This window comes from Gastrolobium bilobum, unplaced genomic scaffold (assembly GCF_033153095.1).
Source record: "Gastrolobium bilobum isolate Gb01-03AN ecotype WA unplaced genomic scaffold, APGP_CSIRO_Gbil_v1 utg14925, whole genome shotgun sequence".
Classification (NCBI taxonomy): Eukaryota; Viridiplantae; Streptophyta; class Magnoliopsida; order Fabales; family Fabaceae; genus Gastrolobium; species Gastrolobium bilobum.
Window position 1 is genome coordinate 356,392 of NW_026897916.1, and position 25,887 is coordinate 382,278.

At 35.2% G+C, this 25,887-nt stretch overlaps 3 protein-coding genes and 1 non-coding gene across 4 annotated transcripts; 1 reads left to right on the forward strand and 3 right to left on the reverse strand.

Moving 5' to 3' along the window:
• The first annotated feature begins 3,275 nt into the window (after positions 1-3,275).
• On the forward strand, positions 3,276-5,559 carry LOC133311433 (protein THYLAKOID ASSEMBLY 8-like, chloroplastic). Its single transcript, XM_061512487.1, has 3 exons — positions 3,276-3,680; positions 3,941-4,331; positions 5,066-5,559. Exons 1-2 carry the CDS (start codon positions 3,288-3,290, stop codon positions 4,328-4,330), a joined length of 783 nt encoding a protein of 260 aa, XP_061368471.1. The 5' UTR covers positions 3,276-3,287; the 3' UTR covers position 4,331; positions 5,066-5,559.
• Positions 5,560-7,050: 1,491 nt separating this feature from the next.
• LOC133311447 (uncharacterized) lies at positions 7,051-7,656 on the reverse strand. The gene has a single exon (XM_061512502.1). It carries the CDS (start codon positions 7,654-7,656, stop codon positions 7,051-7,053), a length of 606 nt encoding a protein of 201 aa, XP_061368486.1.
• A 172-nt stretch (positions 7,657-7,828) lies between these two features.
• TRNAD-GUC (transfer RNA aspartic acid (anticodon GUC)) lies at positions 7,829-7,900 on the reverse strand. The gene has a single exon. It is a non-coding gene; the product is annotated as a tRNA-Asp (tRNA).
• An 11,104-nt stretch (positions 7,901-19,004) lies between these two features.
• Positions 19,005-20,905, reverse strand: LOC133311422 (universal stress protein PHOS34-like). Its single transcript, XM_061512474.1, has 4 exons — positions 20,598-20,905; positions 20,376-20,485; positions 20,156-20,274; positions 19,005-19,451 (listed from the first exon to the last, which is right to left on the reverse strand). Exons 1-4 carry the CDS (start codon positions 20,770-20,772, stop codon positions 19,361-19,363), a joined length of 495 nt encoding a protein of 164 aa, XP_061368458.1. The 5' UTR covers positions 20,773-20,905; the 3' UTR covers positions 19,005-19,360.
• Positions 20,906-25,887: the final 4,982 nt, after the last annotated feature.

Here is a 25,887-nt window from a genome sequence, read left to right on the forward strand (position 1 = left end):
CACACGAAAAAACAACATAAGGCTTAGGTGGATAAGGACCGAGGATCAATTAAATAGTGGCAATAATAATGGAATGGGTTATTCCATGCCTATGCATCCCTCTGCGACCTACCCATATATGGAGCCACCATATCACTCAGGATTCTACCCTCCTCCTTATCCTCAAATGCCCTACCACCACCAATACCATAGCTATGAACCTTACCCTCCACGGATTCCCTACTACTACTGATTCAAAAAAACAGCATCACTCGAGCAGTATCAGTATTAGTATTACTGTTGGTGTTTTGTTTTGGTCCTCTAGTGTTAGTTCTTAATGCTATCAAAAAATCGCATAATGTTTTGATTCTGTTATGATTACTGGATCCTTTTTTTTTTTGTAAGGTTCGTAATTTTCATTTTGATTATTATCGGGCGATTTTATTTAGTTTTCAATTGGTTAGTAGAGTTATGTACGTCTTTTATTATCTATGGTCGTGCAAATCAAGGTCGTGCTACTTGGTGGTTTATGTGATATCATTTTCTTACATTATTTTCTCTTGCATGTTTCTCCCTTTCCGGCAAGTCAAAATACTCGTTACTAAATATATTTGGATAATTTATACTAGGTTATAGGGGGATTCACTTATCACCAAAAAATTTACAATTCTTACATTCAATTTAATCACCGTTGATTTCTGTCAATATAATAGTTATAATTTATTGAGAATTAATAAATATGACACAATAAATGTTATTAATTTTCAATAAATTATAACCGTTAAATTGATCGAATTTAACGGTGATTAAATTAATTGCAAGAGTTGTATACTTTTTTGGTGGTAAGTGAATGATTTCCCTAAGATATATGATAGAGTTATGGGACTTTATTTGTGATTGATTGTAGAAATCACATCCTATGTGGGATATCTTATTTTGACTTATGTCAACAATATCTGATTTTGATTGTAACAGATTGTGGAAATCACATATCATATTAAGGATATATGATTATGCAGATATCGTTTCGTATGTTGTACATACCTTTTATTTTATTTGGCAAAAAAATTAAAATATTATATTTTTAATAATTAATTACGAATAGGTAGCAGTTTAAAAATTATATTCGAATTTATTGCACTCATTCACGCTCAAATTAGGCGTGACTATTCACGCCCAAATTAGGCGTGACTATTCACGCCCAAATTAGGCGTGACTCTCAAGGCATTCACGCCATCTGGTGTTGACACATGGCAAAAAAAAGTCAACTTACGAACCGTAAAACTTTGAAAAGTCATAACTTTTGACTCGGGTATCCGAATGAGGTAATTCTTTTTTTGATTCTACATAAATTTTCGAGATCTACGCAATGACATCTCATTTAATATATTTTATCTCTCACAAACACAATTCAAATTTGCAATATTTGTATTATATAGTGTATTACCAAAAAAAAATTTAAAAATTATTATTAAGGAGAAAAAGAAAATAAATATTTAATTTGTGATTTAAACTCAAAAATCAATTTGAAAAATCTGTATTAATAAAGAAAATAATTAAATAAATATTCTAAACACTTGTTTTTTAATAAATAATTACGAATAAGTTGCCGTTTTGAACCTAATTACGAATATATTGCACTCATTCACGCCCAATAATGGTACTATAACATTAAATTCAAATAACCTCCAATAAGTTGATTGCATTTTGTGTTTAATAGGAGTTGATTGCGTTTTGTATTTAATAGGAGCTGATTGCGTTGTAATTTTATGATTTGGTTACAGATTGTCTCCAATTCAAATAAATTTGCTGGTGGTATTTTGAATTTAATGTTATAGGAGTTGATTGCGTTTTGTATTTAATAGGAGCTGATTGCGTTTTGTATTTAATAAGAAATTTGATGCCATCTTATTTATAGATGAGTTAATCCAGTTTGGTGTCATCTTTATAGTATCATTGTTGTAAATTTGAATTGTGTTTGTGAGAGATAAAATATATCAAATGAGATGTCATTGCGTAGATCTCAAAAAGTTACATAGAATCAAAAAAAGAATTACCTCATTCGGATACCCGAGTCAAAAGTTATGGCCTTATAAAGTTTTACGGTTAAATTTTTAATTTTTTGTGCCACGTGTCATCACCAGACGAGTTCACGCCTAATTTAGGCGTGAACTCCTTGGGAGTCACGCCTAGCTTAGGCGTGAATAGTCACGCCTAATTTGGACATAAATAACTGCAATAAATTCGAATATAGTTTCTAAATTACTACCTATTCGTAATTAATTATTAAAAGTATAATATTTTAATTTTTTTTGCTACTTTTATTTGGCAACTCATATGTCATTTTGTTGAGTGATGAAATATATACCATATTCTCATAAGATACGTATAAGATGATGATAATGTCACAAATTCTTCCTACGAACAAGTTGCCACAAGAATAGCTCGCTTCTTTTTTTTTTCCCCTCAACCTTTGACACACCAAATAATAAAGTAGATGAACTAAAAAAAACACTGTTACTCTCTGTTTAGATTTGTGTGCACAAAAATATTCACCGCATGTTTCGATTTTTTTTTAAGCTAAAAATTACTTATAAGTATAAGTTAGACTAAACAAATTTTGAAAAAAAATTCTTCTAATAATTTATTTTTATAATGAATAAAAAAGCAAAAAGCAAAAAGCTCATTTAAGGAGCTTTTTATTAAGCTCTTATTTGCTTTTCTTGAATTATGTTTTTTTTAAACAAAGAGTTATAAAGATAGAGAGAAAGAGATAATTTTATTAAAATATATGCTTTTAAGTTAAAAAATTTATGTAATTACTAAACAACATTTAATTTTTTTCTAAGCTTTTTATTTAGTTTTAGCTTAAAAAAACTGAGAAAATTTTCTTAAAATATGTGTTTTTAAGTTAAAAAATTTATACAATTTCCAAACAATTTTTTTTTCTAAGCTTTTTATTTAGTTTTAGCTTAAAAAATGGGTTTTATTAATCTCATATTAAAGGAGATATTTATCTCATATCATAGAAACAAACTAGTGGACTCCATTACCTGAAAAAAAATGATAATTATTGAAAGGTGTGTAAAAAAAAAATTATGTCATGTGACGTAAGAATAATTTTTCCTTAAAAAAAAATAGAGATTCAACCAGACTTTATTACGAAACAGTTTTTTTTTTTTTTTTTTTTTTTCTTTTGAAATATTACAACAGTGTAGTAACAGCGAAATGACACAGACCTTTTATTTAGTCGTGTCTCTACTGTGCTCCATATTTTGGTATTTCTGAAACCGAGTGAAGTGACTGTGATGGCGAGTCGTTTCTTCACAAGAAAATGGAAAATCCGTGATTTGGCTTCGGTATTCATGGGAGAGTTTATGAGAACTTCCATTCCCAATCCCATGAAAACATCATTGCCTTTCAGACCCTTTGTTGTTGCAGTGTTGGAATTCGATTCGTCCAAAACGGTGTCGGGTTTGAGGCAATACCATGACGGAAGGCCAAGAGGGCCACTTTGGAGGGGAAAGAAGCTCATTGGCAAAGAAGCTCTCTTTGTTATTTCGGGTTTGAAGAGGTTTAAGGATGACGAAGATAAGCTTCACAAATTCATCAAAACCCATGTCCTCAGGCTCTTGAAGATGGACTTGATTGCTGTTCTCACTGAACTTGAACGCCAAGAGCATGTTTCTCTCGCTCTCATGGTTTATTCTCATTCTCACTCTTTTTATTTCTTTTACCCTTTTATTCTTATGTTAGTTGCACGTAACCTGTTTGTTATAATGCTTCTTAGTCACAACCTGTTTGTTATAATGATTCAATACAAGCTTTGCTTTGAGAATGTTGTTAGAGTGATTGGTAGATTTTTCTTCTTCTTTTGAGTATGCCCTTTTGTCTTTGATTGTGGTGACTGTTGTATCTATATTTGTAATATTGGGCTTCCAAGTAACTTAATGAATTTCAGGTGTTTAAGGTGATGCAAAAGCAAAATTGGTATGAGCCTGATGCATTCCTGTATAAGGACTTAATTATTGCATTGGCAAGGTCTAAAAAAATGGATGAAGTATTGGAATTGTGGGAAAGCATGAGAAAGGAAAATCTGTTCCCTGATTCTCAGACTTATACTGAAGTCATAAGGGGCTTCTTGAGTTATGGATCTCCTGCAGATGCGATGAACATATTTGAGGACATGAAGAATTCTCCGGATCCACCAGAGGAGTTGCCGTTCAGAATTTTGTTGAAAGGACTCCTGCCACATCCTCTTTTGAGAAACAAAGTGAAGCAAGATTTCGAGGAGCTCTTTCCTGATTCAAGTATCTATGATCCACCACAAGAGATATTTGGCATACGCTGAGGTTTGAACCTTTTCTCCCTTGCCCCCGCCACTCTGTTATCCGGTGTTCAAAAGTTTGCTTTTAAATAAACTCTGTTGTTTGTTCTTGGTACTCATGAACACATTTATGTACAAAGTACAATGTTAATGAACCTAATATAGTGGTTCCTCTAGAATTACAAGTTCTTGAATAAACTTGATACACATGAGGGGTTCAATAGGTTCTAAGTTGATATAATCAGATAGTCAAATTTTTCTATCATAAAGATGAACAGATAGTCAACTTTGATACTTCTAGGCTGGCTTATTGAATGGAAAATATATGGAGAAAGTCAACAATGAAGAATAAGTTTTTGGTATAATATCTGAAACTTATTAACTTATTGTTTCTGTCATTAGAAAATAGAAATATGACAATGTCATTCTTCAAGACCGTTGAGTTAAATTTCCTTAAGTTCCACTTATCATCCTCTGAAATGTTATGTGGTCATATTGGAGTCACGCATATCACCTTCCTACTTCTGTTTTCTGGATCATGTATGTTACCAAATACCACCTTTAAGTATGAAACTGGTTTTAATAAAGATAAAAGGCTTCAATCATTAGTCTTTTTTTTTCTTTTGTATGTAAAAGAGTTACCCAATAATTTTGCATCCTTTACATCTTCGCCTGGTCTGATACCTCACCAGGTCAAATATCAAGGTAGTAATGCCTATGGAAATTCTATTAACTTCTTTTGTTAATTTGTATAAGTAGTAGCTCCCGGGCGCCATGATGCATTCTGAAAGGAGCTGAATTGGGAAACCACTATGGAAGTAGGAGTTGAGGATTGAAGCTGTGGTCATTGCTTCTTGTTGGGCTTTGAGTGCGTTGCCTGGTTCTGTGCTGGTTAGTTAGTGGTCATGTTTACATGAACTATTCACTAGTTGAGAGCCCTCACTCAAGGAAGATAAGTTTTGGGTGTGGAAACTGATTGAGCTTCACTCAGTTTGAAAGATCTAGATGCTCTTTTGCAGTTTCCTTGTCAATATCAGCAATGTACAAATTGTCATCTTATGATAGATATTACCTTAACGAAGGTGTGGAATGGGGGAGTTGCTATTGTAACCTTATACACGTACACATTTTATCTTACAAACATTTTTCAGCTATTGGTTTTACAAAAAAAAATGTGTGACAACTCACATCGAGTAATGGTACCTATGAAAAAAAAGATTTGTACCGGAGTAATCTTGGTGAAATAGTTGAAAACTAAATGCAACTCATTTCAGTCTGATTCTCAAAATTTTACCTCTCCTCCCATAATATAAAAGCAAGTTGTGCGTGTGTGTATTTATTTTTTATTTTTTTGGTGTCTTAATCTACATTTTATCCTAATTGAATATCTAATCTTATCCATCTTACTTTACTTCTGTTTCCCTTTAAAATTTTCACCTTTGCCCACCGAGCATAATTTTGACAACCGCTTGTGTAGGCATGGGTAATAGATTTTGCTGAAATTTTGTGCTTTTATAATGCATGGTTACTCTTAATCCGGTATGGTTATGCATTTGGTACGCTTGTCTTTTTTATTCTAAAGATTAACCAGGGATTATATTGAGTGTTGACATAAAGGGTTCCTTATGCTTTGCACTTGATGTCCAAAGAAATCACTCATAAGCGACCACCATCTTGGCGGCAGTGAACAATTGCAAATGACTTGTCTGAGTAACCTTGCCTTGTTTAGAGAACTCTCCCATTGTTGAAAACTGAAAATGAATAACTCGTATAAATGCCAACCAAGAATATTATTTTCACACTTAAAATCATACACCTATCCCTAACGCCTTCCACTTTGAAAAACAAGTTCAAACTAACCTTGCTTTCCTCTTTCTTATAAAACGGTGAGCTCAGCTTGATTAAGTGGCCCCAAAACCAGTACATTTGACTCAGTATCTTGCAGCCCAAGGACCGTTTCCACTGGCCAGAACCATGTTACTCTCTTGGAATGTGCTGTTTTGTGCAATTATCTGTTTCGAAGCTTCAAACATTAATGGGTGTCCTTGGTCCTTCATCAAATTCCAAGCCGGTCCTATCATCAATAATTTAGAATCTGGAATGCCATGCTTGTGCTTGAATTCATTTCCCCTGGAAATATCTTGATTGAATACCTTTTGATCCACACTATTAAGACTAACATGGATACTTTCTTCTGGAATCATGTTTCATGTAGACTCTTTGTAGCATATCCAGCATGATCATTAGTAGCAACACGACGTTCATAATTTGGGCAGAACTTTACCTCTACAACAACCTTCGTAGCTCTTTCAGTCAATGCATCTTGCCTTCGGTTCTTGGGAGCTTCTTAGAAATTCTTGAATGATGTCAGAATAAATGGTTTTGTATAAAATCCCATTGCAAGTCGCAACCAAATTAATAAAATAAGCTATTATAGAGTATAATACCCAAGCCCACCACTTCCAGTAAGAACTTGAACAGCAATTTTACTTCACAAAAAGTAATTAATATTAATTCTGCTTGCTGCAGATACCATACTTCCCTACCAAAACAATTGCTTCTGCAGGCTTCTATATGATCATAATATTCATTAAAAAAAAAATATCATATTTATATTCAATAAAACAAATTGAATTGAACCTGGTCTCTTCTTTCAACCTCTACTATCCTTGATTCTTTATTTGTTGACTCATTAAACATAATTAAATTATCATTTTTTTAAATTAACTGTGGAAAAACATTAACTAACGAGTAAATGCATAGAGCACGAGAATAACATAGATAAGCAGTGCAGTGGGAACAAGAATAAGCATAGGAGTTATGGCAGCCAAAGTATAATAACTCCCACAAGCCAAAGTTCCCAACTTTATCTGCACCAAATCCACCAAAGCCATTACCAAAAACCCACATCCGAAAACCGATCCAAAAGCCGAAACCAGAGTCCCCACCCTCAAAGCCACCATGTTTACTTCCCCAACCAAGCTGAAACCATGCACCGCACCCAGACCTTCAGCTTCGAAGACGCCGCTGCTGATGTTGATGACGTTTTTGAGAGCCAAGGCGATGAGGCTAGAGAAGAGGAAGCAGCTAAATGAGTACACGTGGAACGCCATGAGACCTTCAGAAACGGAGGTTCCGGCGACGCAGGCGGCGTCGCTGCCGGTGAGGATGTTGTTTGTGTTGGTGGTTGTTATGCCGAGGAAGAGTGCTAACGTGAAGAGTGAATTCACGTTCACGATGCCGTCTAAGGCCATTATGTGAATGTTGGTGGTGGTTATTTTGCGGCGTGACACGTCAGACATTTCCGGTGAGACGGCGGTGGTGGAAGGTAAAGAAGGAGTATATTGCATACTATATTTAATTATTTCATTGCCAATAATAACTGAATGTGATTCTGTTTCAGCATCTGCATTGCTTGCAAGCAAGGATTGCGTAGAAGCTTACATTTGGATAGAGTTAACTTGTTTCCTTCTAAAAATGAAGAAATGATGATGATGCTAAGAAAATTCCAAAAATTATAAACGCCGTTGCCGGGGATCGAACCCGGGTCGTCCGCGTGACAGGCGGAAATACTCACCACTATACTACAACGACTGTTGCATGTAGCGGCTTATATTTAATTATAAATCATAGAAGCAAATAGAATACAGTGCTAAGTTTTTTTTTACTCTTCAAAGCAGTTTTTCATTTGATTTTTTTTAAAAAAAAAAAATGAAATAGAGCTTTAGCCTTTAGGTATAAAAGCCTCCCGCGGGGACTACGATTATTCATGGGTTATAAGGGTTCGAGATAAATAATTTTTAATTGAATAACTATCTATCAAAATATATCGTGGAATTAAAACTTTGTATAAGCATCATGTTTATAAAATATTATTATTTGACATATTTTTGAAAGGATTCAACTAGTTGATCTATAAATTATTAGTTTAAAAAAAAAATTAGCTGCCTTGATTACTTTGATCATGTTAAGAAATGACATGGTCTACGTAGCACCGATTCTGACACGTTAATTTTAAAAATGTTAAATTTCAACACGTTAGGACACGTTTTGATATTAAATAATATTTTTAATTTATGTAGTGAATATTATATTTAATATTCAATAATTTAGCAAAAAAATAAAACTAAACTTATAATATTAATCAATTTTGCAAAGAAACATAATATATCGCAAATTTTATATTAAACTTAATAAAATGGTAATCGTAATCCAACAAATCTAATAGTTGGAACTAAAAACTCAACGATACGCAGCCTTTGAACCTTTTTTGAATTTCTATAATGTGTGTTAGAGTGTTAGGGAGTGTCGGAGTGTCGAAGAGTGTCGGGAAGTGTCGGACATGACACGTCAGAGTTTTTGAAGTGTCGGTGCTTCATAGGACATGGTAATAATATGCTATTTTACATGAAAATACTACCACGCCACAAACCATTAGGGATATTCGCAATCTCGATTGGATCGATTTTGGAAGCAAAAATCATCCAATCCAATTCCTTCGGTTTGATCATGTAATCATCCATTCGGATTGAATTTTTTTGAAATTCGATCCGATCTAATCCAAATTTTTTTCGATTTGGATTGGATCAGTTTTCGATTTTTTGAAAAGCCTAAAATTTATTTGTTGACTATTGTAAAAATAACATATTTTTGTAATACAAAAGCATTATTGAGCGATAATTACTTGTTTCTTGCATTTCTTTCTCATCTTTCGGCTTTACAATAATTTTTCTTTACAATAATCCAAAAAAACTGTATAGGGCATACATCTTCAGTGGCTTACGAACACAGGTTTTAATAAAAGCTATGTATTTCTTTACAATAATCCAAATAACATATAAACTTCATGTTGCTTGACTCCACCAGTCTCAATTTGAAAGCCTAACAGAAAACGCCCATTAGTGAGGGCTTAGATGCATTATAGTGAACTAGTATAATATATCAAACTAATGGAAGCCGAGAAATATCAACATTTATGAAGAAAATCAAGTGCATTTTTAGATTTTCAAAAACAATCTTTCACAGTTTAAGCAACAAAACTCTAACTTTAAGTTCAAGCCTAACTCAGATTCCAAGGCCCTCAGTCTCATGAAACCAAATTGGACATTCAAACAATCCCAACTAGTACAATTAGGAAGCTAATTTAGTTACTTCCACGGGATCCAAGCACCTCAATCATAAAGGCCACTGATTGAATATGTGTATGTGTATGTGTATGTAATAATTTCACCAAACGGGAAAATAAGTGCATAATACTAAAAAAATAAAACCTTTGCATAGAGGAGTAAACAATGAAAACAGATTCAGATGAAGAGCAAAATAATTCAACAGGGAGTAAGATATAATTTGCAATAATAAATTCCATTCAGCAACAATTTCTGAAAATTCCAAACGTGAAATTAAAAAAGAAAAAGGAGAAAAAAATATGGGACATAAAAAAGTTTAAACAAAAACATAAAAGGGATTCTAAAACAAGGCCAGATTCCAGACGCGTTCACGAGAAGGGATTAAAGCAACCAGAAAAAAGTTTACTACTGATTTTGATAGATCAACACTTCCTCTTTTCGAGGGAGAGGCACCTTCTAAACCAAAAAGGTTTCACAATAATTTTCTGATACTTTCATTCACAGTACTTCCACGTTTTATACAAGCATCAGCCAATTGTAACATAAAAGAAAAACTAACAGAAAGATAAAATGCAACATAATGCATACAACATCAGCAAAATCTCATAAATGAATCTACCCAAAATAACCAACCATGTGACTCTATTTTCCCTCCACTCACAACACGCAGTTGATACTCACACATAATCATTCATCCACTATTTCCCCTCCATTCACAACATGCAGCTGATACTCACACATAATCATTTATCCACTTAGGTTGGGCCTTATTCCTTTTGGACCACCTAGTTCTTGGGCTAAACTGATAGTCCACTTGTTGATCCTCTAGCCCGATATTATCAGCCTCACTATCCACTTTTGGTTGAACCTGTTCTAAAATGGCTTTTGTATCATTCTCTTGCCTATGAAGAAACACCTTGTCCTCAAGGTGGAGGTCAAGATAGACTTTTAGGACATCAGACAGGGTCTCCCAGGATGAATCTTCCGGGTACAAACCCGCCCATTGAATTAAAACGCGTTCTTGCATAGGATCATCCGAAGGGACCACATCCAAAATTGCCATAGGTTGGACCACAGGCTGGTTCAAATGAGATGTGGTTGGTAATGGTAGGGGTTTGTTATCAGTTCTTGGATAAAATGGCTTAAGAAGGGATGCATGGAAAACCGGATGGATCTTGGAATCCTTAGGTAAATCAAATTCAAAGGTCACCTCCCCAATGCACTTAATGATGGAGAAAGGTCCATAATACTTCTTTGTAAGCTTGTTATTCTTACGGTGAGCTAGAGACTGCTGTCGATACAGGCGAAGTCTGACAAGAACTAAGTCACCCAACTTGAAAGCATGATCCTGGTGGTGTTTATCAGCAATGTTTTTCATACCCTGTTGACTTTTCAGCAATTTACTTTTCAAACGTGCCAAAATTTTCTCACGATTGTTTAATTCTGTATCCACAGCTTCAATGGTGCTAGTTCCCGCAACATAATGGGAAATATTGGGGGCAACGCGACCATAGACCACTTGAAAATGGGTGAAGTCAGTGGCTGAATGGACAGACGTGTTGTAACATCACTCTGCCCAATGCAAGTAGCGTCCCCATTGTTTAGGCTGTTCATGGACAAATGCCCGAAGATATTGCTGTAGTGTGCGATTAGTGACTTCTGTTTGTTTGTCACTCTGGGGATGGTATACAATGGTCATGCGTAGTTTGGTGCCACTCAGTTTGAACAATTCACACCAAAACCTGCTCATTAAAATAGGATCTCTATCAGAGATAATACTTTTGGGCATCCCATAATGGCAACAAATCATCTTGGTAAATAATTCAGCAACAATCACAACGGTGAAATGGGTGTTAAGCATGCCAAAATGGGCTGCCTTGGATAAACGGTCCACCACTACCAGAACAACGAAATTATTTTGGAATGAAGGCATCCCAATGATAAAATCCATTATGATGTCCTCCCAGACCTGTGTGGGGATAGGAATTGGTTGCAATAATCTTAGAGGTCGAGAAGTAGGTGACTTGATTTGCTGACAGATAATACAATCTTGTACAAATTTGGCCACATCTTTTTGCATTCTATTCCAGAAAAAACTTGAATTTAGTCGTGCAAATGTTTTGCTGACCCTCATGTGCCCTCCAATTGGAGAGCCACGAAATTCTTCCAACAGAAGTTGCTTGAGTGCTGAATTAGGTCCCACAAAAATTCACCCTTAGTAAAAAAGCAAATCCTGCACTATGAAAAAATTAGGATGGGACATAGGATCTACATTTAATTCCTGCCATAACTTACTCAGCTCCGGGTCAGAAGAGTACTCCTCCTTCAGTTTAGATAAAAATTCAAATTGAGGAACGGTTAGAGCCATAACATGTGGTGTAGACTCATGCATCCTAGATAATGCATCTGCGACCTTGTTGTCAGGACCAGGTTTGTAAACTATATCGTAATCATACCCCAGCAACTTGGCAAGATAGTACTGTTGATTAGGCGTCTGTATTACCTGAGTCATAACCTTCCTGACTGCCTCAACAATCGCATGAAGTTCTCTGTCATAAGTAGAAGACGCTTGGAGTTTCCCGCTAAACTTGCTAAAAAAGCATATTGAGTGGCCATGTTGCAAAAGGACTGAACCCATTCCATCCCCAGACACATCTGTTTCTATGGTGAATGAAGCTGAGAAATCAGGAAGGGCTAACATAGGGGATTGTGTCATGGCCTTCTTTAATTCCCCGAACGCTTGTTGGGTTGGATTCGACCATATAAACCCATCCTTTTTTAATAAGTCTGTCAGAGGGGCAGCTATTGAAGCATAACCTTTGACAAAGCAACGATAAAAACGCGTCAAACCCAGGAAACCACCTAGATGCTTAACAGATACAGGCACCGACCAGGCCAGCATTACTCTGATTTTCTCCGGATCAGGGCCAACACCTTGAGCCGAGATGATGTGCCCCTGATATTCAAGTGTGGCTTAGGCAAACGAACACTTGGAGTGCTTAAAAAAAATTGGTTACAGAGTAATTTCGTGAACGTCTCTTCCAGATGGTGGATGATGCGTAAAATCGACAAGTGCACCGATCGTACCAAGTAATAAAGAGTGAGTAGAGTATCGTCTCCACGAGGATTGAGGCACCTAAGTTGTTATAACTATTCCTCTCTTGTTGGATTAATCAAAATAGGTTGAGAATGATTGTAGTTCATGAAACAAACTAAAATAATTAAAGAAAAAATATAAATGATTCCAAAAGTGTTTTCAGAATGCAAGAACAAAAGATTAAGTATTGGGAAAATATTTGAGAAAATATTGCGGTAAGAGAAACAAACACCTTTCTGATCCCCACCTTGCAACTTGGATTACGTTTACATTTACCTATTCAATTGATCGAACAATTCATCATCTTTTATATGATTAGTTAAGCCCTAATCCCTTAGTGATCTTAACCTTGTCAACTCTATTAGAATCCTAATCCCTTAGAAATCCCTTTTCGAGTTAACCCTTAAAATCAATGAATCTTTAACGTTCGCGGTTCATATAGCCTACCCCTAGTGCGTACATGAACAGTTATCTTATTCTTTGTCAGGAATTAGAATTCCAACATCCCTATTGTAAACCCTAACCCTCGCAATCCTACTAGATTGATCAGTTCCAATAGAATTATAGAATGAAAAACAAGAAAAGATAAATGCAATTACAATAGATAAACATAAAATTCAACCAAGGTACAAGGGGTTCACATCAAGGGTTGTGACCCTTACCACAATGATAAAACTAGCCAGACATGTTCATATCTGACAAAATAACAATAAAAGAAAATAACATTTAAAACCTAGAAGAGAAAAGGAAGATGAAGCTCTTCCGTCTTGATGATCGAATCCTTGAATCTCCTCGAAGCTCCAAGGAATTCCCACTCTCCTTGTTGTCTTTCTCTTCTTGGTTGTCAAAAAGTTCCTTCTTCTTATGTTTCTGATCCTTTTATTAGGTTTTGGGAAAACCTATTTTCATTTGCACTCCAATTGGGCCTTATTTTAGCTGATTCGCACTTAAAAATATATCGCCCACGCACGGGGCGACAAGCCTGGCGCCCCAAACTTGGGAGAAACAGAAGCTGAATCTGTCTACGGCGCCCCGGGCGCCAACTCTGGAGTGCCGTGCGCCAGTCCCGCGCGCCGTGCGCCAACTCCCGCGCGCTGGGCGCCAGGTTGGAGTGTCGTGCGCCACCTCCCACGCTCCGTGCGCGACCGAAACAGAAGCAAATCGTCGCTAAAGCGCCCCGTGCGTCAACCTCCGCGCGTCGTGCGCCAGCAGGAAATTTTGTTTCTCCGTTTTTGCTCCTTTTTGCGGCGTTTCGTGCTATTTAACATATAACTTGAGTGAGAGCATGATTGAGAAGGAATAATCAATATTTCTTGCATTTAATGACTATTTTCACACATTTATGATTAATTCCTTGCTTCTTTTAAGTTAGAAAACATCATCTGCTAGACTCACATCAATGGACATGCTCATCTAAGGTTCTGTTGTACACCAAAATATCATAAAAAAAAACGATAATAAAACGTCGAAGGAAGGGTTGAAAGAGAGAGTTCATCGTTGCTTGGAAAGTGGTGGGGGCATTACAGAGCCCAAACAGCATGACCAGATATTCAAAGTGACCTTCATGTGTGCGAAAGGCCGTTTTGGAAACATCTCCAGGAGTTATGCGGATTTGGTGGTACCCAGAACGGAGGTTTAGCTTGGAAAATCAACGAGCACCGTGAAGCTCGTCTGTGAGTTCGTCGATCGTCGAAATGGGAAATCTATCCTTCTGAGTGATGGCGTTGAGGGCACGATGATCAGTGCAAAAATGCCATGAACCATCTTTTTTGCGCACTAGCAAGACTGGGGATGAGAACAGGCTGGTACTATTCTGAATAACCCCTGATGACAACATTTCTGTGGTGAACCTTTCAATCTCTCTCTTCTGTAAATAGGAATACCGTACAGTTTGACGTTGACGGGTCCCGCTCCGTCCAGCAAGGGGATGTGGTGATCGGTTGGTCGAGTGGGTGGTAGCTGAGATGGTGTCGCGAAGATATATGCAAATTGCGCAATGAGATCTGCAATGGGTACAGGAATAGGGGACGTTGTCGGTGACGGTGAGGGTGAAGGAGATGGAATGACCTGGAGCTGAAACATTTCAGCCACTGAGTGATTGGACAACATCATGCTTAATTGGGCCACGGAAGCACCTTGGGCCAAGGGGGTCTGTGTACCTACCAATGTGATCACCTTACCATCCCGAATGAATTTCATGTTTAAACTATCAAAGTCTGTGAGGACTGGGCCAGGGTTTTAAGCCACATGACGCCCAATACCAAATCAGCAAATGGGTCACAAAAACAAGTCTAGTAAGAAACGGTTAGTCCCAAGAAACAAGGGCACCTGCTTACAAATGGAGTTACAGCCCAACTCCTCTCCATTGCCAATGATGACTTGGAAATCTTGAGCCTGCCCCACTTGAAGGGCCAAAAACTTCGCGATCTGGGTCTGAATAAAATTGTGGGTACTCCCACTGTCAACAAGAATGGAGAGTTGAGATTTATCAATCCGTCCTTGAATGCGCATGGTTTGAAAGACTGAATGGCCCAAGAAAGCGTGATAGCTGATTTGGGCTGCGTCCAATTTCAGCCCAGTAGGAGGAGCGAAAGATTGAAGCGGCGTACTCATTTGGTCCTCCAACAGCAGCTGCTGCGTGTCTTGAAATTCCTCCATTTTTGGAGAAGAAATCAAAAGCATGAACTAACGTTTACATTTGTGTCCGGGGTAAAACTTGTCATCACAGTGATAGCAAAGCCCCTTATCACGCCTTTCTTAAAGATCCGCCCGGGATATCCGTTTAATTACCGGTTTGTGTTGCGAAGCGGATGTAGCAGTGGTACCACCCCCCACAGTGGTAGTGATGACGGGACTACGGGAGGCTCCAAACGCTGAAGGAGATAAACCAGAAGCTTATTTGGAGCGACACGACGTCTTCTGATTAGCCAGCTTATCCTCTTGGACACAAGCTAACCCCACGGCCTATGCTAAGGACATGGGTTGGAAGGCTTGAACCTCGCGGCGAATATTCTACTTAAGCCCGGAGATGAAACAGCTCAATAAGTAGGGAGGGGGTAGGCCAAAACACCGATTAGCCAAAGCTTCGAAGCTTGCTTGATATTCACGAACTGAAGTTGTTTGTAACAGTTTCATCAGATCCCCTTTTGGATCGTCGTACTGGGAAGGAGCGAAACCGAGATTTAATGATTGCAACAACGAAGACCAAGATGTGATTTGGCCGTTGGAAAACATCCACTGGTACCAGCTTAGGGCTTCACCTTCCATACAGAAGGATGCAATTCGCGGTTGCTCCTCCAGTGTGCCGTGGAAATCGAAGAATTAGGTGATTTTGAAGACCCAGCCCAATGGATCTGAACCATCAAAGCGCGACACGTCCAATTTAATGGTTGCATATTTGATTTCAATGGAAACGGAAGACGGTGGATGACCCAGGGTGGAACCACTGACGGTAGCTAAAGGATTTACCGTCCGAGCTTCCAGCGACGATACTTTCTGTGCCATGGCTTGCATGTCCTGTTGCAAGACCAATTGACACTCTGAGCCAAGGTAGCTTCCATGGTATTGGTGGGTGGTGGACGGCCAACCATGGTGGATGAGTCTCAATGAAAACACCAATTGATAGATCAACACTTCTTTTCTTCGAGGGAGAGACACCTCCTATACCCAAAAGGTTTCACAATAATTTTCTGATACTTTCATTCACAGTATCTTCACGTTTTATACAAGCATCAGCCAATTGTAACAAAAAAAGAAAAACTAACAGAAAGATAAAATGCAACAGAATGCATACAGCATCAGCAAAATCTAACAAACGAATCTACCCAAAACAACCAACCATGTGACTCTATTTGCCCTCCACTCACAACATGCAGCTGATACTCACACATAATCATTCATCCACTATTTCTCCTCCACTCACAACATGCAGCCGATACTCATACATAATCATTCATCCACTTGGATTGGGCCTTATTCTTTTTGGACCACCTAGTTCTTGGGATAAACTGATATTCCACTTGTTGATCCTCTAGCCCCATATTATCAGCCTCACTATCTACTTCTGGTTGCACCTGTTCTAAAATGGCTTGTGTATCAGATTTAAGGTGGTTGAACAAAGAAAGTACTAAATAAATATGCATATCAAGACCAATGCTTTCACTTACCTTTTTGTCAATGGCAACAAGAAACTTTGTTTGTGCTTGCATGTACAGAATTTACATCAGAAAATATGAAGACTGAAAATAAAACAAACTCATTCCTTTAGCTTCTGACTTCTGAGTCATTGGTTCTTTGTGCAAGTTAAGGAATTAAAGAGTGACCTTATAGAACCACATAAAAAAGAGAACAAAGCACACCTCTTCTAAATTCTAAAACCCACGTACATTTATCAAAAGGAACAAAAAGGAATTGCACATGTACATAATAAACATTCTAGAGTGTATTTGAGACAAAAAGAAAACAGATATCACATGAATCATTAAATAATCAAACAGAGGAATGAAATAAATGCAAATTCAGAAAGATAGGTATGACTCGAGGAACGCCATAACAGAGAAACAACAGCTTGAGCACCCACTCGACCCTTCGTGAATCTGAAGCTATCAAAGATCCTATCGAATTCGAGAGAACATAGAGTGTAAGGTTTCGTGAAAAAATAAGAGCAACAAATAAAGTGAGATAGCAAGGAGGGTTCTTCACCTTCAAGTCTTCAAAAAATTGGAAGTTGGAACCCCTTGATTCCATTGAATCGCTGATGGAGTGGCTAGGTTTGTTCTTTCGTATAATGAGATATGAAGCCCTACACCTAAATTGGAAGTTGGAACCCTTAGATTTTGCTCTCTATCAAAATTTTGATGATGGGGTGTGGGCTATGTGCTAGGTTTAGTTGATGGGTTAATGGAATAATGTGTTTTGGGTTTAGAAATTTTTCGGTTGTAATTGGAAAAGGCCCGAGTAGGTATAGAAGAATAAATATTTTAGATCGGTTTGGATTGGATCGGTTTTCACCTACCAAACCGAAAATCTATCCGATCCAATGAAAATTTGCGGGTTTTTTTTCGGTTTTTGATTTTTTGTTTTCAGTTATTTCGGTTTTGAATTTTTCAGTTCGGTCATCGCGGTTTGAATTGGTTTGGATCGGTTTATGAACACCCCTACAAACCATGATGAAGGGGTGCAAGTGGCTAATAAAATAAGGGAAAATATTTTTCATGTCGTAGGATATAGGGGTGTTTGTGATCTGGATTGAATTGATTTTGAAGCAAAAATCATCTGATCCAATCTCTTCAGCTTGATCATTTAATCATCCATTCAGTTTGTATTTTTTTAAAAATCTAATCTAATCCAATCCAATCCAATTTTATTTGATTTGGATTAGATTCATTTTTTATTTTTTGAAAAGCCTAAAATTTTAGTCATACAAATCACAGGCTATATCAAAATAAAGTCATTCAAAGTTACAAACCACTGGAAAATTCAAGTCTTCAAACCAAAATTAGTCTTAAAACTTATGAAGTGTTAAAATAGATTAATAGACAATAAAAAATTAAAACAAGATAATTTTCTATTAATAACATCCAAGATTCCAAGTATACAAAATATAAAGATTTCAAGTCACCATCTTTTGAAAATAATAAATACATAATACATTGGAGCGGTTTTCACCAACCAAACTGAAAACCGATCCAATCCAATTAAAATATGCCAAATTTTTTTTCAGATTTTTGGTTTTTCAATTTTCAGTTAATTTGGTTATCGATCCGCGATTTGAATCAGTTTGGATCAATTAATGAACACCCCTAGTATGAGAGTTGTTTTCTCCCATTAGTGACCTTTCGATTTTTGAATAATATTTCTTTTTCTTTTTCTTTTTCTTTTTTTAATAAATCTCGACTTCTGTTAGAGAATATCTCATAATATAAATAATTAAAAAGGCCATCACCCAACACCTAGGTTTTGGGTTGAATTAGTTCTTTACATGGTATCAAAGCTTCCTTGACCACAAGGTCACAAATTCGATCCTCATTGTCTTCCACTTTCAAGTGGAATTAAATAAACTAGGTAAAAAAAAATTTTGAGCCTGTGCAATATCCACACTTCAAGTCCAAAGTATTTTTGCGTGAGAGTGTGTGTTAGAGAATAATATAAACCTCTAAAAAGTCATCACCCAACACCTTAAGATTTTGGGTTGAATTGGTTCTTTACGGCCTCACATAAGATGTGTTTCTAGCATGATATATATCTCATAGTACATGAGAAAATGAAAACCCATAAAATAAAAGTCTGGTTTTTTGGCATTGTAGAGATTATTCTAAATTTTGTATAAAGTGCGAAAACGAGTCGAAATGATCAAATATTTGTGTAAGGTCAATAAATTTGAAGCTCGAAAATATTTTGACCCTGTAGAGTAGCAGTAGCAGTGAGGGGAGAGAAATGAGCATTATTGTTTAATTTGATTGACAAGCTTACGGATAAAGATGCAGTTAAAGAAAGCCACCCAATTAAAGATGAACATAAACAAGACACACAATCTCCCGAAAGCAACAGGTTAACAATTATGTGACACAAACATTTCAAGCCACTGGATACTGTGCCATAGTAAATTTGAAACAGACCCATCACATAGCTTATTTATAAGCACACTTTTGGCTACAGCCTAAGCACTTAAAAGAGACTCTTAACATAATACATTGTGCATATCCAATCCTTAATGATCAAGTAGGTTCATAACTAGGCATATGTAAGAAGTAAGAACGGAGGGAAACAGAGTCTGGTCTCTGGTGAAGACGGAACAACCATTTGCAAAGACCGACCAAATTCAGTAGCATATCAGTGGGTAGAAGGGGCAGAGTCTTTCACAATTGTTACAGGACAAGTCGCATTTGTGGTAACGTAATTGGTCACACTCCCCAGCAATACCCTACAATCAACCAAGTAAAACACAAAGCATCAAGAAATTAACATTGTCGATCAATTCAACTTGTTTACTTGAAAGTATGTTATTTTATTCTTAGGAAGACAGAAATCTAACCAAGTCCCTCATCTACCGATGAGGCTCGGGCTACTACTTGAGCCAAAGCTCAAGATGAATATAGTCTAAAATAAACAATTGATAAGTAAGTGTACATCCCAGTTAGGTGGACTGAGGGTTTGATGTTACTGTCCAGGGAGGAAGGGCTGGATATGGCAGAACCAACCTCCCTGTAGATGTGATGGATTCTGTGTGTGTATTACAGTGGAGAAAAAGTTGTGTATTCACCTGCAGTGTGCTCAAGCGTGTATGCAAAAGGTTCAAGGGTCCCTTCTCTTAAAGCAATATTGCATGTATATAGGTAGTTATGAGAAGTTCTAGAATGTATGAGAGAAAATCTAACGGTTCTGCAGGTGAGTGAGTGTGTATCAGTGGTGGTGTGTGCATGCTAATGCAGATGTTTTATCCTGTAGTAAGAGTAGGTAATGACCATACTAAGGACCCAATCCTCTAGTCCACATACATGAAGGCTTATCATGTGATCTTATTTTGATGCATACATTTAATACTACTTCAGCTAAAAGAGCTAAAGGATCAAGCTTTAAAGTTTTCCAATGAAAGGGGATCCAAAAAACAAAACAGCAAAGAAGTACCTCTGAATGGCACCTAAGCCTCTGCTACCCATAACCAAAGAATCAAGCTTCAAATCCCCAACAGCTTCACAAACTTTCTCCCTTGCATCCCCCCAGTATAGCTTTGCCACCACCATCACCTATATATTCAAGGCAAGTTCAGTTCAAGCTAAACATGCAAGTAAAATAACATTAACTAGAACAAATTACAACACACGACAAGGTTGTTTAAGGTTAAAACCTGTTTCTGCCTAGAAGCGGTGTCAAGTAGGTCCAACACCTCAGCATCGGTGTCCACCTCATAATTGTGCATCACCTCCTTCTCACGAAACTCAGACAACGGGATCAAAGCTTCACCCACATCATGACATCACCATAATCAGAACTCAAAGATCCATATTCCACAACATAATAGATAAAATAAAAATTAAAAAAAAAAGGATTTTGAGAATAGGGAACTAACGTGAACCAGTTGTGGACCAGAGAAGATTTCTGGATTCACTTCCTTTTGAAGGCTTGATGTGAATGACGAAGAGGGTGTCACCGTTGCGGAGAAGATTATCAATTGCCCATTTGAGAGCGATCTTGCTCCCCTTAGAGAAGTCCAACGCCACCCCAATTTTCCTATCATTCGTCATCTTTTCCACCAAATCCTCGGTTCTGAATCGATTCACAATCCACCTTCGAGCTTCGGAAATGTTAGGTTCAGAGCTTCACTGTTCTGAATCACAAGTCAATTTCTGCTTTCCTTTTTCTTTTTTTAGTCTTCCATTTGTAAAAACAGTTTTTATATAAAAGCATTAAATTTTATCGACACGTCATGCTAATAATGTTAAGTTAATAAAATATATTATTTAAGGAGATAAAAAATATCAGGTTAAAATTTCTGCATTAAATTTTATCGACACGTCATGCTAATAATTGCTTTCCTTTTTCATTTGTAATTTTTTTTTTTACAAATTACATTAAATATAATTGGTCATATATTCTGAATTAAATTATAACTCGGTCATACTTAATGTAATTTATAAAAATTTATAAATATAATCTTTCTTTTAATTTTTTTTCCTTGTTTCATTTTTTCCGGTTTTGATAAGATTAATGTTTTTCTTACCGTTGAGATGTGCAACTTTTTACACACAAAAAATAAATAAAATGAAAACATATTTACGTTAGAAAAATAAGTAAGTTGTACTTGCCTACTTAATAACTGGCTTTTTCTTTTGCCTGTAAAATTTAAAAGGGAAATGAATTTGTAATGTTACAGAAAAAAAAATAACATTTTTGTAGACACAACACTGAAGAGAGAGAAAGTCTGATGAGTGGGAAGAAAAAAAAAAAACCGTAAGCCCTACATTCTTATTGTGTGGGCAGGACTAAATAGTGACTTTCCTATTACATTATAGATATATAACCCAATTTAAAAAGCAACGTCAGCGAAACATTGCATTCTTAAATTTTCTATAATAACTAAAATGTTAAATTAGTCTTCTTTTTTTCTTACCGTCGATAAAATTTTAATTCAATTCTTGTATTTTAAAGTATATCATTGATCCTTTTTGAGTTTTAAAATTCTTAAATTAGATTTTCACTGTTAAGTTATCGTTACATATTTTTAACCATACTGCAATTACTAAGGCTCATTTGTAAGTTTTAGAAAATATAGAAGAAAATTATTAAGTTTCTGGGTTCCTATAGTTTCAGATGTTTTTTCATGGGGTCCTTGAATCTTCTATACTGCTAGAAACTTACGATGTTACTAAGAATAGCATCCCAATAGTGACGGGTAACGCTTCCTCTGCCACAATTTTTATTGTAATTTGTAAGTACTCATTTATGATCTCAGTGGCGTATATCCTTTATGTTTTTGTGAGTATTTAAGAATTAAAAACGTCCTATAAAAAAGTATTTAAAATAAAATTTCAAAAATTCAAAAAAAAAAAAAAAACCTTGCCATAACTTTGTTCAATAGGGGCAAGTGCAGCTGTCTGAAAGTAATTCATCAATGGAATGCTCGAATGATACTACCTTCACTTGGCGCATGGAAATTGAACATGTGAGAGTGAGAATATATGTTAAATTCTTTTCAGATATTATTTTTAGAAGATATTTAAAGTCTTAATAATAGATCCATTCTGAATAGGATTATTTTTCATAAAGGATATCTGTGATTTATATGTATATATAAAAAAAAAGCTTCCACAAAACTTAAAAAGAAACTGGTATGCAAATCAGAAGAGAGTTATAAGGGCTTTATTATCTCTTTTTACATAAGATAATTATTTTATGTTGTAGAGATAAAATGGGTGGATCCCTCATTACAAGAAAAAAGAAAAAAAATGAGGTGCAAAAATCAAAATGCGAGAACATGAGAGAATTTATCTTATGTGAAAGGAGGGTAATATTTCCTTATATATATATATAAAAGTATGTAAGATTCATTTTTTTTTCTATTTTCTTCTTATATGATCTCATATAAGGGGAATGATATTGTAACAACTAAGTTGTGTTACTACCATTGTTGTCAAAAACTAGTGTAAAAACGTATTTTACTAGAGTGGTGCATGTTAAAACTTAAGTAAAAACTGTCATTGGTAAAAACTGGTAGAAACGCCGCGTAAAAATGTAAAAACGATAAAAACTTACATTTTTACCGTTTTGACCGTTTTTACTTAAAACTAAAAATTTAATAAAACAAGATTTACAAAAAAAAAAATTATTTACAAAAAACCTAATTTTCGTTTTCCCCAAATCATATTCACATATCTTAATATCTTTTTGTTTGGATATATATTTTTTATAATGATGTCTTATAAAACTTAAATTTTATTATAAGTTATGTTATGAGAATCGTTTTGTGTTTTTGGATCATTGTCTGCATTGTGTATAAAGCAGTTAGAGCAGATTGGTTATTCATTACTTTTTAATTATCACTATTTATAATTTTGATACTTCACTTTAAATATGAGAAATCATAACCATACAAAGATGAAAATAAATATAACCGTTGGATCAACATAATCGATCTAACGGTGAGATTAATTGCAAGTAACATGGTAGTATTACAACTTTATTATTACAATATCCTTCCCCCTTATATAAACTCCACATATTTTTATATTTATATATGAACTAATTTTATTTCGTATAAAAGAAACAAAATATCGTTCCCCAATGGAAGATGATAAAATATATAAAATAAGGTGCTGATGGCCCGGGATAGCAAAGTGAAGCGGTGCAACAATATACGGCGCTAAGATGAAGCCCAAAAGGAGGAAAACAAATTCAAAAGAACATCCGAAGAAGGCCTTGCTAGAGGATATTGGATATCGTATGTCAAACAGACAAACACCACATCAATTAGGGGATATATAAGTTCGGATATTTTTAGTTAATGGGTGTAATTATATTTTAATATTATTTTTAGGGTTCACTTTTTCTGCATATAAGTTATCTGTAGTAAATCTAATATGACGTTGTTTTGGGAGAGAAATCAAGGTATTTTTATAATTTTAATTTATTCTGAGTTATAATAGCTTTTATATTTATAATTTTTTAAGATTTCAATAACAAAACGACGTCGCTTTGAGAATAAATGCAGATGACTTATTTGCAGTAACTGCAGAAATATTTTTCCCTATTATTTATGTTCAGTTTTAAATTTATTTTCTTAAATGATATAAATTACGTAACGTAAAGTTATGAATCTAGACAATGACTTCATGATAAATTGTTAGTTTAAGTGCAATTTAAACATAACACTTATTTTTTAATGTTATTTTTATTAAACTATTATTTTTATATATGAGTTGAGCTAAAATTTGTTTATATTATTTTGATAAAGTCATAAACATAAACAATGACATATTATAAAGTCGTAGCATATAGCCACAAATTATATATAATGTTAATCGCACCTTTAAGTCATGAATTATGTATCATAATAAAACAATGTTAATTGTGGCGTTGAACTACAAGTTCTTAATAGGGATGTGTATGGGTCGAACTGAACCGAATTTTTTGAAAAACCGAATCGAATTGGTTTAAATGGTTCAGTTCAGTTCAAAACTGGTTCGTTTCGGAAGTGATTTTGTTCGGAATTGATTCGGTTGACCCTATTTTGAAAAGAAAAAAATTTAAAAATTTAAAAATAAAGTTATAAAAATCAATTTAGTTCGGTTTGAAAATAGTTCGGTTCAGAAACGGTTCAGTTCCGTTCAAAATGGTTCAGTTCTTAAACTGGTTCTAAAAATCAGTTCGGTTCATGAACTAGTTCTTTAAAAATCAGTTCGGTTCATGAATTGATTTTTAAAAACCGATTATTTTAAAGACGGTTCGGTACACTTCAGTTCATGGTTTGGTTTAATTTTTTAGTTAGTTTGCACACTCTTAATTCTTAATGCGACCTTGTATATTTTTTTGGAATATTGAAGAAATGGTAGAAAAGTGAAGACCTTGGAAATTCTACCATAAATTCAAAACCGCATGAAAAGTGATTTTTTTTTTTTATTTCTTGATTCGTTCATCGATTTTTCGATAATCCAAAAGAGCTGGATAGCATTACAAGAGCAACGATATATTCCTTACCAAAATTTTATGACAGTTGCATATCTAAAATTTAAATTCGAGACCAACAACCATATATCAAATAATTCGCATACTATTTCCAAAAAAAAAATAATTCGCATACTTGATGATAAAACCAAATTATTTGAATATAAAACTATGGACTTTTATATCCCCATGAGAAAAGAATACCCTTGAGATTATATGTTCACATTGTTAGTAATGACTAATGAGTACGTGCCACGATTTAAAAAGTAAGTTATTATTCATATTCACTTCTTTACGACAATAATGTAAAAATAAATATATTTATCCTAAGTCGTGTATTAAGTCAACAATTTAATAAAACTAATGATAAAAAATAACTCCAATTATATTTAATTTAATCGTGCTTAATGTTCACAATTTTAGTAAAAATACGCTATAAAATCGCAGTTCAGACATTATTTTTTTCGAATTTATACTTTAAAAAAAATAAATTAAATTCCATTAAATAATAATATCAAAACATAATTACATCAATTCAAATAAAAAAGCCTCTAACTTGATAATTACTTGTTTAAATTTCTCCAACGATATATTAATTACTTAACTAATTTGATTTGTATTCCAAACCCATCCTATGGGCTCATAGCTTCTAAAAACAAAGTAAGGATAAATGGCAAGCTAAAAAGATCAAAGATTTGATCTCATATCATGTGTCCAAAAGATAAGCGATACGACTTTTCATCTTTCCCCGGACAAGTTGACTCCTATTGGGATTCTACACCCACAAGTAACTCATTCTATAAATAAATGGTTAAGTCTATACACTTTGAACTCTATATTCTCTTAGTTGTTACTATGCACACACTCCCTGCAGTATTATCGTGCACAATGATCTATTACCCCTTGCAGCATCTCTTATATAAACACCTGCGAGGGTATCAATCCAAGATACAATTACCAACCTTTGGTTGGAAATTTTGATTCTCCAATCTAACATTGACGTCGTCTGTGAGATTCGGTAAACTTTGATTCCCATCCATGGTGAACACGTGCAAGTAACGTAAATTTGCCACCCATTACTGGGACAACATGCATCTTAGTGAATCTGAAAAAATTTCAATGTCAGAAAGCAATCAACATCATCTTCTAAGGTCTTCAAAAGATGTAGTTGCACACAACATGGAAACACTGCAAGGGTC